Source organism: Scatophagus argus, chromosome 21 (assembly GCF_020382885.2).
Source record: "Scatophagus argus isolate fScaArg1 chromosome 21, fScaArg1.pri, whole genome shotgun sequence".
In the NCBI taxonomy this organism is placed as follows: Eukaryota; Metazoa; Chordata; class Actinopteri; family Scatophagidae; genus Scatophagus; species Scatophagus argus.
The window spans coordinates 18,662,663-18,673,759 of NC_058513.1; the positions used below are offsets into that span (position 1 = coordinate 18,662,663).

Below are 11,097 nucleotides of genomic sequence, written 5' to 3' on the forward strand. Positions count from 1 at the left end.
CTTAGCAATATATACAAACAATTTTATTTTGAAATTTGTTAACTTGAATTTAAAAAAAATAAAATCTTTACACTAAATACGCTACTGGCCAGGAGAAACAGGAAAGTACAATACGCATACGTATATTACAATATGCAAATGAGTGCAACATTTTTTAAACGGATCATTAGGTCATCTTGTTTAGTGTCCGTCTTTTTAGACCACATTGACCCGCCCGTGCAGTCAGGCTTTATTCAAACCCAGAGAAATTATATTCTAATTTCTTGTGATTCCACTCTGCAAAGATATATAAAATAAACATGCACAATGCTGGGGAGGTGTGTGTAAAAGGATGCAAAAATCATCCAAAATATTTCCACAGGACAGAATAGTGCAGCCCTGAAAATGACTCCTATGAGGAGCTGTAAGAAGCTAATACAGAACACATACATGAAACTGTCAGTGTGCAAAAATCAGAATTTAACTAACTTAAATCAACAAACAAGGGAAAACTGGATGGGATTATAAAAACATGTCTGTGCTGATGTGTACTATGGCATCCCTGTATACAATTTTAAAGTGGCTGTGGTGGTGGCGGTGGCAGTGAGTGTTTGTAGGAAGGTTCCCGGATGTCAGTGAATTGGAGGAAGCCATAAAGTGTGGAGGGAACAGGGAGTTGCTGGACTGCATCGGTCCTCATCAGTAGATCTGGTCCCAGCATTAATCTAACCTGCAGCCGACAGATGTGGGAAAGAGAGGTCATAGAGTCTAAAGAGAAGCGAGGAGAAAGAAAGAGATCATTAAAACTGCCTTCATTCAAAGTTTACAACAGATTAGCAAAAGCAAATCCGGAGTGTATATTTTGTCAATGTACCAAACTGTGGATATGGTTGCCAAGTCTTCTCTGCACGTCTCCGATCCAGAATGTGTTTTAAAGGTGCAGGCAGAGTCGACCAGTTTACAAACTCTAGCAGGTAATTCAATACCTCACTGTCTGCTTGTTCCAACCTAAAAAGCATTGAGGAGAGAAAGAAATGAATCAAATACAGCCATCTGATAGTTGACCAAAGAGCGACAGAGTGAAAAGACAGACTTACATACGGGGTTGAAGCAGCGAAGTCGGTTCCAGTCCCGCCTTCAGAAGCAGAGGAAGCCAGCAGGCTGCAAAATGTACTTGGTTTTGTGCCACACAGAGCAGCTCCCTAAGTTCCTGCAGCTTCAATATAGTTTTCAATTGGTGATGTGGTATAGAACTGTCCGTGGTCAAAGTCTCCGGTTGAGAGATCCATCTGTGCTTAAGTATCAGTTGCAGCAGGTCCGTTTGGTCAGTGGCCAAGGCATAAATCCAGTCTTCCTCGCTCAAACTGGCTCCTGCAGCTACCAGCAACCTCACTGATTCGCTGGAAGAGATTTTATTCAAAATCAGGGACAAATCTGTCTGTTTCATTTTATCTATATTCTTGGGAGTGTGCGAGGAGGTCAAATCTACTTTCTCACAAACCTGTATGGTTTCTTGGATGAGTGATACAAGGCGAAGGAGAGTGGAGAACGGAGGCCCAGGGTGCTTGTGCAGTCCTGAGCATCTGGGCTATAACCTTCCCTCAAGAGCATCTCGACACTCTTGCTCTGATGCCTGTTGACAGCCATGTACAGCGGACTCACCATACTGTCACCATGGTCACACAGACAATCTGTAACTGCTATCAGCCTCCTGAGGATACTGGATTGAAAAAGATCACAGAGGCTTAGGGGAAAAAACAAGGTTCATTTGCATGAAGGACAAATAAAATCAAGAAAAATGATTTCTGTTTCCAGCTACTCCAATGTTTTCCCTGTTTAATATGATTGAAAATATAACATCTTTGGGTTCTCAGTATTTTCTGACATTTAATCGTCTACATAATTCAGTACCCAATGTGGCCAAACTCAGCAGCAGCATGAATGGGAAGCTGGGGCCAGTCAAGACTGCAGGCTATATTGGGATCTGCCCCATGGTCCAACAGGAAATCCACACATGCCTGGTGGCCCTCCTGAGAGGCGATCAGCAGCGGTGTGGCCAGATCAGCTGCCTGCGTGTTCACACTGGCACCTGAAGTGAAAACCAAATCCCAACACATTTCATTGTGCATTTTATTTTACTCAATTACCCGTCTAATGGGGGGGTAAAACAAAGCAGTTGAAGGAGTACACAAGAAAAAGAACTCTGCTGGAGGATCTTGGTCTCTGACCAACACTGAATTGCATGCAATCGAAGCTGTACTTAGCTCTGTGAGTGCATTGTATATGCATACATAAGGGTATGTAGACACACAGTTATTTACCAGCCTTAACAAGGATTTCCAGGCACTCCTGCTGTCCATACTGTGCAGCCACAAAAAGAGGGGAAATCTTGTGATCATCTACTGCCTCCAGGTTGCACACACTGGCCAGTATGCGCACAATTTCACTGTGACCCTTTAGGAATTAAAGAATATGTACGTTATAAGTTGCGATTCAACTCGTTTAGATGTATATACTGTACATGTAAAAACTGCACATTTTCACATTTTTAATTTTATTATTTTTATAAGGTTTCTATTTTATAATATTTAATTTTACTCATTCTATTCTACTTACCTATTTTTTGGTAGCAGGGAAAAAAAGAATTTCACCGCACATTGTAACATGTATAATGGTGTGTGTGACAAATAAACCTATCTTGTATCTTGTAACTCACAGAGTTGTGCATGTATGCTTGTGAGCCATTATTACCTTATAGACAGCTTGATGAAGGCAGGTCCAGCAGGACGCGGTGTGCATCCTGTTGACCTCCGCACCTTTACTGATCAGCAGTTCCACAACCTCCTTGTAACCACCGTCTACAGCTGTTGAAAAACAGTTAGAGGGATAGAAATAATCCAGTCAGGTTCAATTTAATTTTACTATCCAAAAGAGGAAATTTATTTGGGCAGAGTTGCATACAAAGGTGAAAACAAAATAAAAATTGGCCAGAAAACACAGTAACACCAGTTTGAACACGTGTAAGTGTTATACCTCCATACAAAGGACATGACAAGTCATTTGTTAGCTGGTTGATGTTGGCATGTGCTTTCAGGAGGAATCGCACCACGGCCAGGTGTCCACCCTTCGCTGCCAGGTAACATGCAGATTCCCCCTCATGTGTCAGTGAGTTCACATAAGCACGGCAGCCACGGGATGAGCCTGCTGCTGGCAGCCAGAAAACAAAAGAGGAAAGCTGTGTCTACATGTACTACATATTTGACATCTAAGAAAAGCCGCTAAGGGAAAAGAATTCAATATGAAATTAATCAGCAAACATTTTGCTTACTGTCACGCCAAACTTCTGATCATTATCACGCTGCAGCTTCTCAAATTTGAGCATTTGCCGCTTTTCTGTTAGTAGAAATGTTGTCATAACACACCAGTACTGACAACAGCCATTATATTGAAAATGAAATGCTGACTTTATGTTAATAATATTCATATAATAATATCGTGTAAATGATCCAGTCATCTATCCAGGGAAAAACCCCAACAGTCCTGCTTCTAAAACGTGAGAACTAGAGCCTTTTGTTGTATAATATCCTTTCTTACCACCGGCAGCAGACAGAATTTCCCGCACACACTCCTTACTGCCAGCGGCCGCCGCTTCGTGCAAGGCGGTCCAGCCGCGGTTGTCTCGACAGTCCACTCGGAAACCTCTCTTTATCAGCCGCCTCACAAGCTTCGTGCTGCCTGAGCGAGCCGCAGCGGCAACACTGGAGACGGTGTCTCCGTAGCACTCCGTGAAGTCCATGACCTGCGGCAAAACACCTGTCAGAGCCATAATTCCATTATCCATGCCACTATTTTAGATATGATATCCTAAAACCAAGAGAGGATAAATTCTAATGTGATTGAAGCATCAAAGCACAACTTCAGTCGCCAAGCTTGCTAGCAACGATTAGCTGTTGACCACGACGTGGCTACTGTTCAAGCACGATATAACTTGCTGCATTTCCGTTCGCTACGTTGTGAACATGTCGTAAGCTTTTAAACAACACGACATACAATTCTCATGAAACTCAGCACATAAAAGGTATTTGTCGCGCTTAAAAAAAACTACTCATTTACCAAAATGGTGACACAGCCCGGTTTGACATCTCTTGAGTCGCCGCTTGATGACGTCACACCACAACATCCTGTCGCGTGCTGCTATACGGCAGCTGAAGTGCGATGCATTGGATTTAGCGTTAGCCAAATCGAGCTAGTGACTCAAAATTCACAGTCTTATCATTAGTTATAGCCGCGAATCGAGTAAATCCGTAGTTTTTAAAATACGTCTGAAGAAATGCGAAGACGAAAATTGATTGATCCGAAGAAAACAAGCTAATCAACGGTTTCATCTGAAGCTTATTTCAGGAAAAGGTAATAAAAGCGTTATGGCTTAATATTACCAAGCTATACTGTTTATATACAGTTACTGCTGTTGTAGCAAAGTCTTGATTTGCGGTTTAAAATAATGATATTAGTCAAAACATTCCTACATCATTAAACGTAACCTCTTACACCTCTTATTTTTGTCTTTGTCCAGTATTGTTTCAGAACTCCTAAATGTCTCCTAACCTGTCTCCTAACTTGCTCTTATTCACGCTTGTCTCCTAGGTTGTTTCCTACTTCTCCTAGTAGGTTACAGCCCCTGTGGCCTCGGCAGCATCATGGTGGACATTGCTGTAAAGTCTGGATCTGCTTGGGCCTGTCATGCTCAGGGACATCACCTGGCTGATATCCTGCTTCCTGTTCACCTCAAGGACAATCATGAAGAAGAGCTCAGTCAGTGTAAAGGAGACGAGACAAACTGGTACGAAGCTTTAAAGCTGTGAAAAATGTTGATTTGTGAACACTCATCCTGTAGAAAACAGGCTTGAGTGTTTGGATTCAACCACTTGATGTGTTGTAGTGTGTTTCACCTCTGCTCTAAGGACAGGAAGGGGCGTAGATGAGAGATACTTGCTGATGAATGACATGTTTTACACAAATCTTTCCCTCACAGGGGAAGCCCAGTGCTGTTGGAGCAGACAGAGGAAGGTTCTCCTTGTGTTCTGACGCTCTGCAGTAGCACCTCATCAGCCATCAGCCGCCTGCTGGTCGTGAGCGAGGCCCGAACCCTGGAGGTGTACAACCAGATGGGAGAATACTGCGGGACAGTACGCGGGGAGAGAGACGACCGCGTCCAGCCAGACAGGTATCAGTACTTGCATACTTAGTGCAGACTGATTTTAATAATTTTTTTACTTTAACACAAAATTGATGAAGATGAGGTCGAGGTTACAGAAATGATCGGTGATGTTCTCATCCATGTACATGAGTCTATCTGTCTGTCTCCACTTAAGACCAACTTAAGTCAGGCTTAAATTGTACTAAAGTTTGATATGCGTGCAACATTTAAACATTTCAGTTTAACAGTTAATTGAAAACGGGACAGGGGCTGATGGTGCAGCTTCCCTGAAACTTTTGAGCATATAATGCCCGAAAGTGCCACCGCAGCATTTAGTTTCAAGCCCGGGATGCAGTCTGGCAACATCCAGACAAGTTGCTAATAGAGTCTCAGTTTGATGAACGTCTCGTGGGGCACTGAAGTGCTGTCTCTTCTCTTCAGTCCAGACAGAGGGCCCTTCTACAAGAAAGAGCTGGTCCTGGAGCAGCTGTCCTCAGCCTGTGAGGTGAAGGTGAGTTCAGAGAGACGTCAGTCCAGACTCACAGAGCATGTGACTCTCTTGCGTCCTCTTCATTTGGGTCTGCACATGTATAAACTAAAAAAAGACTAGACAAAAGACATATTATAATGACACTCCACACATGTAAATCCCTTTAACAGTTTCTTTCATCCAGTTTTATGTTTTTATGTGATGGTGTTGAGTTCCTTTATCCGTCTGGTGCTGTCCTCCTCTGCTCCGACTCCCAGCTGCTCTCCCTGGCCGGTAGAAGCAGTGTTTTGGTGTGTCGAATCGTCGTGGGCCTTCAGCAGCTCCGGCCCGGCCCGGCCCACGGCCCTGGCATTGACATGCAGCAGGTGCAGTGTCTGGTTGAGGAGATGGGAATGAACCTCTCACCAGGAGCCCAGAACCTCATGGACATGGTGCACTTCCAGCAGAAGGTGGGAGTAAAGAGGCAGGGAGATTCGTGTTATCTTAAATGGCCTGGGCATGCGATGGAGAGGAATCACAACATCAGTGACACGAGTTAAAGGACCATGCTGACAGATTACATGTTTTAACTCGTTAACGACAACTCGCTAGAATTTCACTTCACTGAAGAGCATTTTAACTAAGAGTGCCATAAGGTTTCAGATTGATTACGATCAAAATCAACTTACTTAGCAGTACTTAAAGGAGTGTTTTATCAACGATCTGACGTTTGTGATGTTCGAGTTCCCTCCCTCCTGAGCGTGACAAAATGACCAACATGCTTTCTTTGTGTTTGTCAGTCTGACAGTGCGGCTCATTAATGTTGTGCTTTTTGGCATCTGAATTGTTAAATGTCGTTTAAAAACTGCCATGACAGAAACTGGAAATCACTTTGTACAGCACAGAAATGGTAGCTGCCAAAGTAATGTCGTCTGTTGCTGTGCGTTTGTCTCCAGAACCAGACCAGCTCTCTGGGCAGCTTCTTTCCTCTCCTGATGGGTGGAGGAGCTTTGTCTGCCTTAGCAGGTGGAGTCAGCATTTCCCCAGCAGCCATCAGAAAGCAGCCCCAGCTTGCAGTGGACTCCGTCAGTCCTGCAGCTGAAGTTCCTCCTGCTCAGAACGGAGTGACGTCAGAGGGCTCGACCTCCTCCTCCCCCTCCAACCTGCCGGCTTCTGGTGTCAACACCGACAACATAAGTAAAGATCTTCATTTCTTTCAGATCAAATGAGTCAAGTGTATCGTGATCCGGAAAGACTCTGGAAAGATGCAGTGCAGTCCTGAAAAGAAGTTTTAATAGGCGTGAAAAAAATAAGCAGCTGACCAGTTTACAATGTGGTCTCATATCTCTAGTGAGCCACGCCCAGCTGGCGGAGATGATGTCACACTTCCTGGAAGGGCAGGGACACGAGCAGGCGGCGAGCTCAGGCCCCGAGCTACTGCCCGTGCTCCAGAGCGTCTGTGGCCAGGTGACGAAGCTGAGGCTGGACGATGCGGCTGCGGTGGCAGAGAAGGAGAAAAAGATGAGAAATGGCACATGGTAAGCAGAGTCCGTCCTGTCGGACAGTGCGGCTGGCCCCATGTTTTTTGTTTGGACTCACAAGTCTTTCAGTGCAAGACCAGAGAAATTACATGATTCTTCAGATTAAAGCTTTTGTGCGCGCCCATCAGTCTACATCAACAAGGGACTCCATGTTATTGGAAACCAAACGGCTGAGAAAGTGCTTCAGTTACTACTGAATCATTACATCAAACTGACAAAAAGCTGTGCCTAACCTAACTACTAACAAAGTATTACCCTTAGTCTACCTGTAGTAAGAGTGACACAAAACTAACAGAAATGGATAAAATATAATAGAGAAACACAAAGCATACGGCAGAAGCAGACAAAGGAAACAAAGACAGATGAGAAGTGTCACTTAGTTCTCTGTGGTGGTCACATTTTTGTTTCTTTCAGATGTGAATGTTTTTGAAGGCTTTTTGAAGTTGGTTATTCCAGACAGACAGAAGGATCTGTGTTTGGCCAGTGGCTGTTTAAAGTGCAGGGAGGAGGCTGACATGGAGACAATGGAGTTCATTTATAAGCATCGCTGTATGTGTGAATCTTTAAAGTGTTGGAAATCTGCACCAAACCTCTTTGAATAAATGGGATTGTTTAGCTAGTGCTGATGCAAAGGCTCAATATGAGTTGTTTTAACTTACAGCTGACATTAGTTCCCCTCAGCGGTTGAAAAATGTGTTTGTGAGCGGCTGCTGCAGACTGCAGTTTGATAAATGAGGCTCTTTGTCAGAGCAGAGCAGCACATGTGGGCTCGGAGAGAACGTCAGCTGAGTCCACATCGAGAGAGGACAGCGGCTACGCAGCGCAGCAGTCCAGTCACCAGAGTGTGATAATCCAAATTAGATTCCAGAGAACAGGGAAAAGGTAACATCTGCTTTAGAAACTGACAAATACATAACTGTAGTTTAAAGAAAAGTGTTGAATTGGACTGGTTGTTTGTTGCTGATGAAGGTATATTAAGCGTTCTGTTCCTTGTGAACTGCTCTACTCTTTATCTTCCGAAGTTTGTGATGTCTCGAAAGCAGTAAGTTGTTGCTTTCAGTGGTGCAGCTGACTTGCAGGTGGAGATAACGACGGGGAAAGACGCAGGTCAGATTTGCAGTGGAGAAGCCGTGAGAGTCGTGTGTGTTTGTGTTGGGTGGGGCTGACTGACTTTTACCAGCTAACAAAAGGTTTGGTTAGCCAGTAAACATTTAACGTCGTCACACAAACTCCCGAGATTACATTGTGTTTAAGATCAAATATACACGTGTGCAGCTGAGGAAACAGCACACGTGTTCATTTGATTGTAAAGTTTTGCGTAGTTATGTTACATTGTGTTGCATTGAGGTGTCCTGCTTCAGCCTGAGCCTTCACAGAAACATCAACTAAAACAAAAGAAGTGGATGCTCAAAGTACATAAGCAGCTCCTACTCTACAACAAAAAGATATTTTATTTTGAGCAGACATGCAGCAGAGATCAGAGATGAACGTTGGCGGAGCTTGAAGGTGATTTAAAGTCTCTTCAGGATCCTTCAGGGTAAAAAGCAGTTCTGAGAAAAATGCAAATACGTGTCTGAGAAGGTGGGAAAGGATGTGGTCAGGATGAAACAAACTCCGAGTCAGCTGTGTGAGGGTTTCATATAGAGAGCAATGGGCTGGGATGGGTGCAGCAGGATTGTGAGGTTATGGGGAGATGATGGTCAGCATTGACTGTGTGGGTGGTTTACTTTGTGTTTCTGTTTATATTTGAGGTTTTTGATGTGATGTGGCTTCATGTTTGTTCATGAATCAGTCGCAACTCCACTCTCTCTGTCGACCCCCATCTTTCATTCCTCCACACCAGACTGAGATGATCCTCTCTGTCTCCTCGTTTCAGTGCCAAATACAAACTCACATACCGTTATCATTAAGTCCAGCATGAGTCACAACCAGCAAGACCTGCTGGAGAAATGCATCTGCGAGTGGACAGAACACACAAGGTATCAAGCTGCTGTTGGTTTAATATTCTGTCCAGCCCAGTTTATCTTGGCGTTGTCCCTCCACTCTGCAGGGAGCTGGACTCAGCCATGGAGCGTCGTCTGGAGGAGATGGAGAGGAGGCTGAAGGAGCATGTGGACCGTCGTCTGGACGCTCTGGAGCAGAAGCTGGAGAAGGCCCTCCTCAGCGTCCTGCCGCAGTTCGCTCTTAACCAGGTGGCCACGAGCAGCCCGGCGGGAGCAGCAGCATCCACAGGACTGTCAGAGCAGAGCGCCGCCACAGCAGCCCTGCACTGAGCTCAGCACAGCTAAAAGACTAAACATGTAACCTGGATGCCTTTCTGCCCCTGATCCTCTTCAAACTAACCTTACTTAGAAGGAAGGAAGGAAGGAAGGAAGGAAGAAAGGAAGGGCAGGATGCAGACACAGAAACAAAAACAGAAACAGACTCACAACAGCAGAAAAAAGGGAAATATGGACAGAATTAAAACAATAATCATAACAATCTGATGAAACATGAAATTATCTAAACTGCAAGTGTCCATCTGTCAAAGATGGGACCTTTCTGGTGGTTTTTATTCTCTTTTATCTTGGAGAAGATAGCAGACAAATGCGATTCTGTTGGACTGGAGCAGCTTGTGAACATTATGCAAGTAAACTACTGAAATCCCATAGATCACTAAATACACGTCGTGTGACTGCAGTGGATTGTGGACATGTGAAAAAGCAGCCTGAAAGACTGAAATCTCTGACTTTGAAACCATTTTAACAGAAAGTGAAGTAATCATGAGGGTGGCCTGCAGGGAGCCCAGACGCAGGAGAAACATAAAGAGCAAACTTTAAATTCCTGCAGTGACGAGCTCTTATCTAACATGATGATAACACGCAACACCAGCACAACACTCATTTAATCACATGAAAACACTCCCAGGTCTGCCCAGGTTTTATTCTCACTACATACTGTAACTGCACTTATCTGCTCAGACGTGTTGTGGTTAGTCAGGCCTTAACTGGACTGGCTCGTGTGGAAAAGGCTCCTGTTACAGGAGTTTATACACGAGGTGTAACTGGATTAAAAAGTGTTTTAATCTGGCACTGTGATGTTTTAGATAATGTACATGTCTGTAACATAAAGCTTATCTGCCAGCACACACCATTAAAATGGCAATGATTAAAATGTGATGTTAATGGTTTTAATACATAAAGAGCAATAAAAATATATTTATACACATGAATTGGCTCTTCTTTGGGTTTCTTAATAATTATTAGTTCTGCAGCACTTTTTAACTTTTCAAATCCACGTGAACGGAAACAGAACAAGACATAAAATCCTGAAGAGAATTGATTATTGAGTGCTAACTTTTCCCAGTGCCTGCAAAAAATGAGAAGGCTTCAGATGGATAAGGGACTGCAAAGAAAAAGAAAAAATGACATTTTATGCAGAAAAAGTGTTGAAAATGCTTGCAACAACAAGGCAAATTTCATTAACTTTAGCAACTGTAGCAAGCTGAACATTTTGGCCTTCAAATTCATATCTTTGGGCTCAAGTCCTGAGAATACTTTTAGACCTTTGACAGTGCTGATTTATAGATGTTTTGTGCGCACAACAATGGCAGTTTGAGGAAAACGTTGCCCACAAGCTTCCCGAAAGGTGAAATTAGCCAGCCAGGCCTTCCAGTAACGCCGGCTGACTCACGCTGGTCAGAAATGAGCCATCGAGGTCACTGAAAGTCCTCTCGTGGAGAACCGCCGCAGAGTCCAGCGCAGCAGACGTCTGAAGCGAATGCCGCCGTGTTTCCAAAACGTAACAAGAAGCAGAGAGGACGGTCGATGCCAAGGTACAACTGACAGCTGTGAGTCATCACAAATGAACTGGGTCGCACGTTACATAAGGAGGACAGCAAAGTCTCAAACGATGTGCAGATGTTTTATTTA

At 44.0% G+C, this 11,097-nt stretch overlaps 2 protein-coding genes across 5 annotated transcripts; one reads left to right on the forward strand and one right to left on the reverse strand.

Moving 5' to 3' along the window:
* Window position 1: 1 nt before the first annotated feature.
* Window positions 2-4,227, reverse strand: asb3 (ankyrin repeat and SOCS box containing 3). Of its 3 annotated transcripts, none has more exons than XM_046376551.1 (10): window positions 4,093-4,227; window positions 3,574-3,792; window positions 3,013-3,186; window positions 2,731-2,843; window positions 2,301-2,433; window positions 1,891-2,068; window positions 1,481-1,612; window positions 1,077-1,379; window positions 854-987; window positions 2-747 (listed from the first exon to the last, which is right to left on the reverse strand). In XM_046376551.1, exons 1-10 carry the CDS (start codon window positions 4,157-4,159, stop codon window positions 554-556), a joined length of 1,647 nt encoding a protein of 548 aa, XP_046232507.1. In that variant the 5' UTR covers window positions 4,160-4,227; the 3' UTR covers window positions 2-553. The 3 variants fall into 3 exon arrangements, 2 of the variants coding, with proteins under 2 accessions (XP_046232507.1, XP_046232506.1); XM_046376550.1 differs by having other exon boundaries at window positions 1,481-1,699; window positions 4,093-4,226; XR_006841991.1 differs by having other exon boundaries at window positions 608-747; window positions 1,081-1,379; window positions 1,481-1,699.
* c21h10orf88 (chromosome 21 C10orf88 homolog) lies at window positions 4,175-10,397 on the forward strand. 2 transcript variants are annotated; one of them, XM_046376553.1, is made up of 8 exons: window positions 4,175-4,386; window positions 4,624-4,819; window positions 5,012-5,203; window positions 5,618-5,687; window positions 5,924-6,115; window positions 6,602-6,842; window positions 6,997-7,183; window positions 9,237-10,397. In XM_046376553.1, the coding sequence occupies exons 2-8, from the start codon at window positions 4,677-4,679 to the stop codon at window positions 9,457-9,459; spliced, it is 1,248 nt and encodes a 415-aa protein (XP_046232509.1). In that variant the 5' UTR covers window positions 4,175-4,386; window positions 4,624-4,676; the 3' UTR covers window positions 9,460-10,397. The 2 variants fall into 2 exon arrangements, with proteins under 2 accessions (XP_046232509.1, XP_046232510.1); XM_046376554.1 differs by having other exon boundaries at window positions 4,648-4,819.
* The last annotated feature ends 700 nt before the right edge of the window (window positions 10,398-11,097 follow it).

Coding starts and splice junctions, on each gene's coding strand:
- asb3 (XM_046376550.1), bottom strand. CDS start 4,159: ATGTTGTGGTGTGACGTCATCAAGCGGCGACTCAAGAGATGTCAAACC. Junction 2,844..3,012: donor GTCATGTCCTTTGTATGGAG/GTATAACACTTA, acceptor GTTTTTCAACAG/CTGTAGACGGTGGTTACAAG. Junction 748..853: donor GCAACCATATCCACAGTTTG/GTACATTGACAA, acceptor GCTTCTCTTTAG/ACTCTATGACCTCTCTTTCC.
- c21h10orf88 (XM_046376553.1), top strand. CDS start 4,677: ATGGTGGACATTGCTGTAAAGTCTGGATCTGCTTGGGCCTGTCATGCT. Junction 4,820..5,011: donor AAAGGAGACGAGACAAACTG/GTACGAAGCTTT, acceptor TTTCCCTCACAG/GGGAAGCCCAGTGCTGTTGG. Junction 6,116..6,601: donor TGGTGCACTTCCAGCAGAAG/GTGGGAGTAAAG, acceptor GTTTGTCTCCAG/AACCAGACCAGCTCTCTGGG.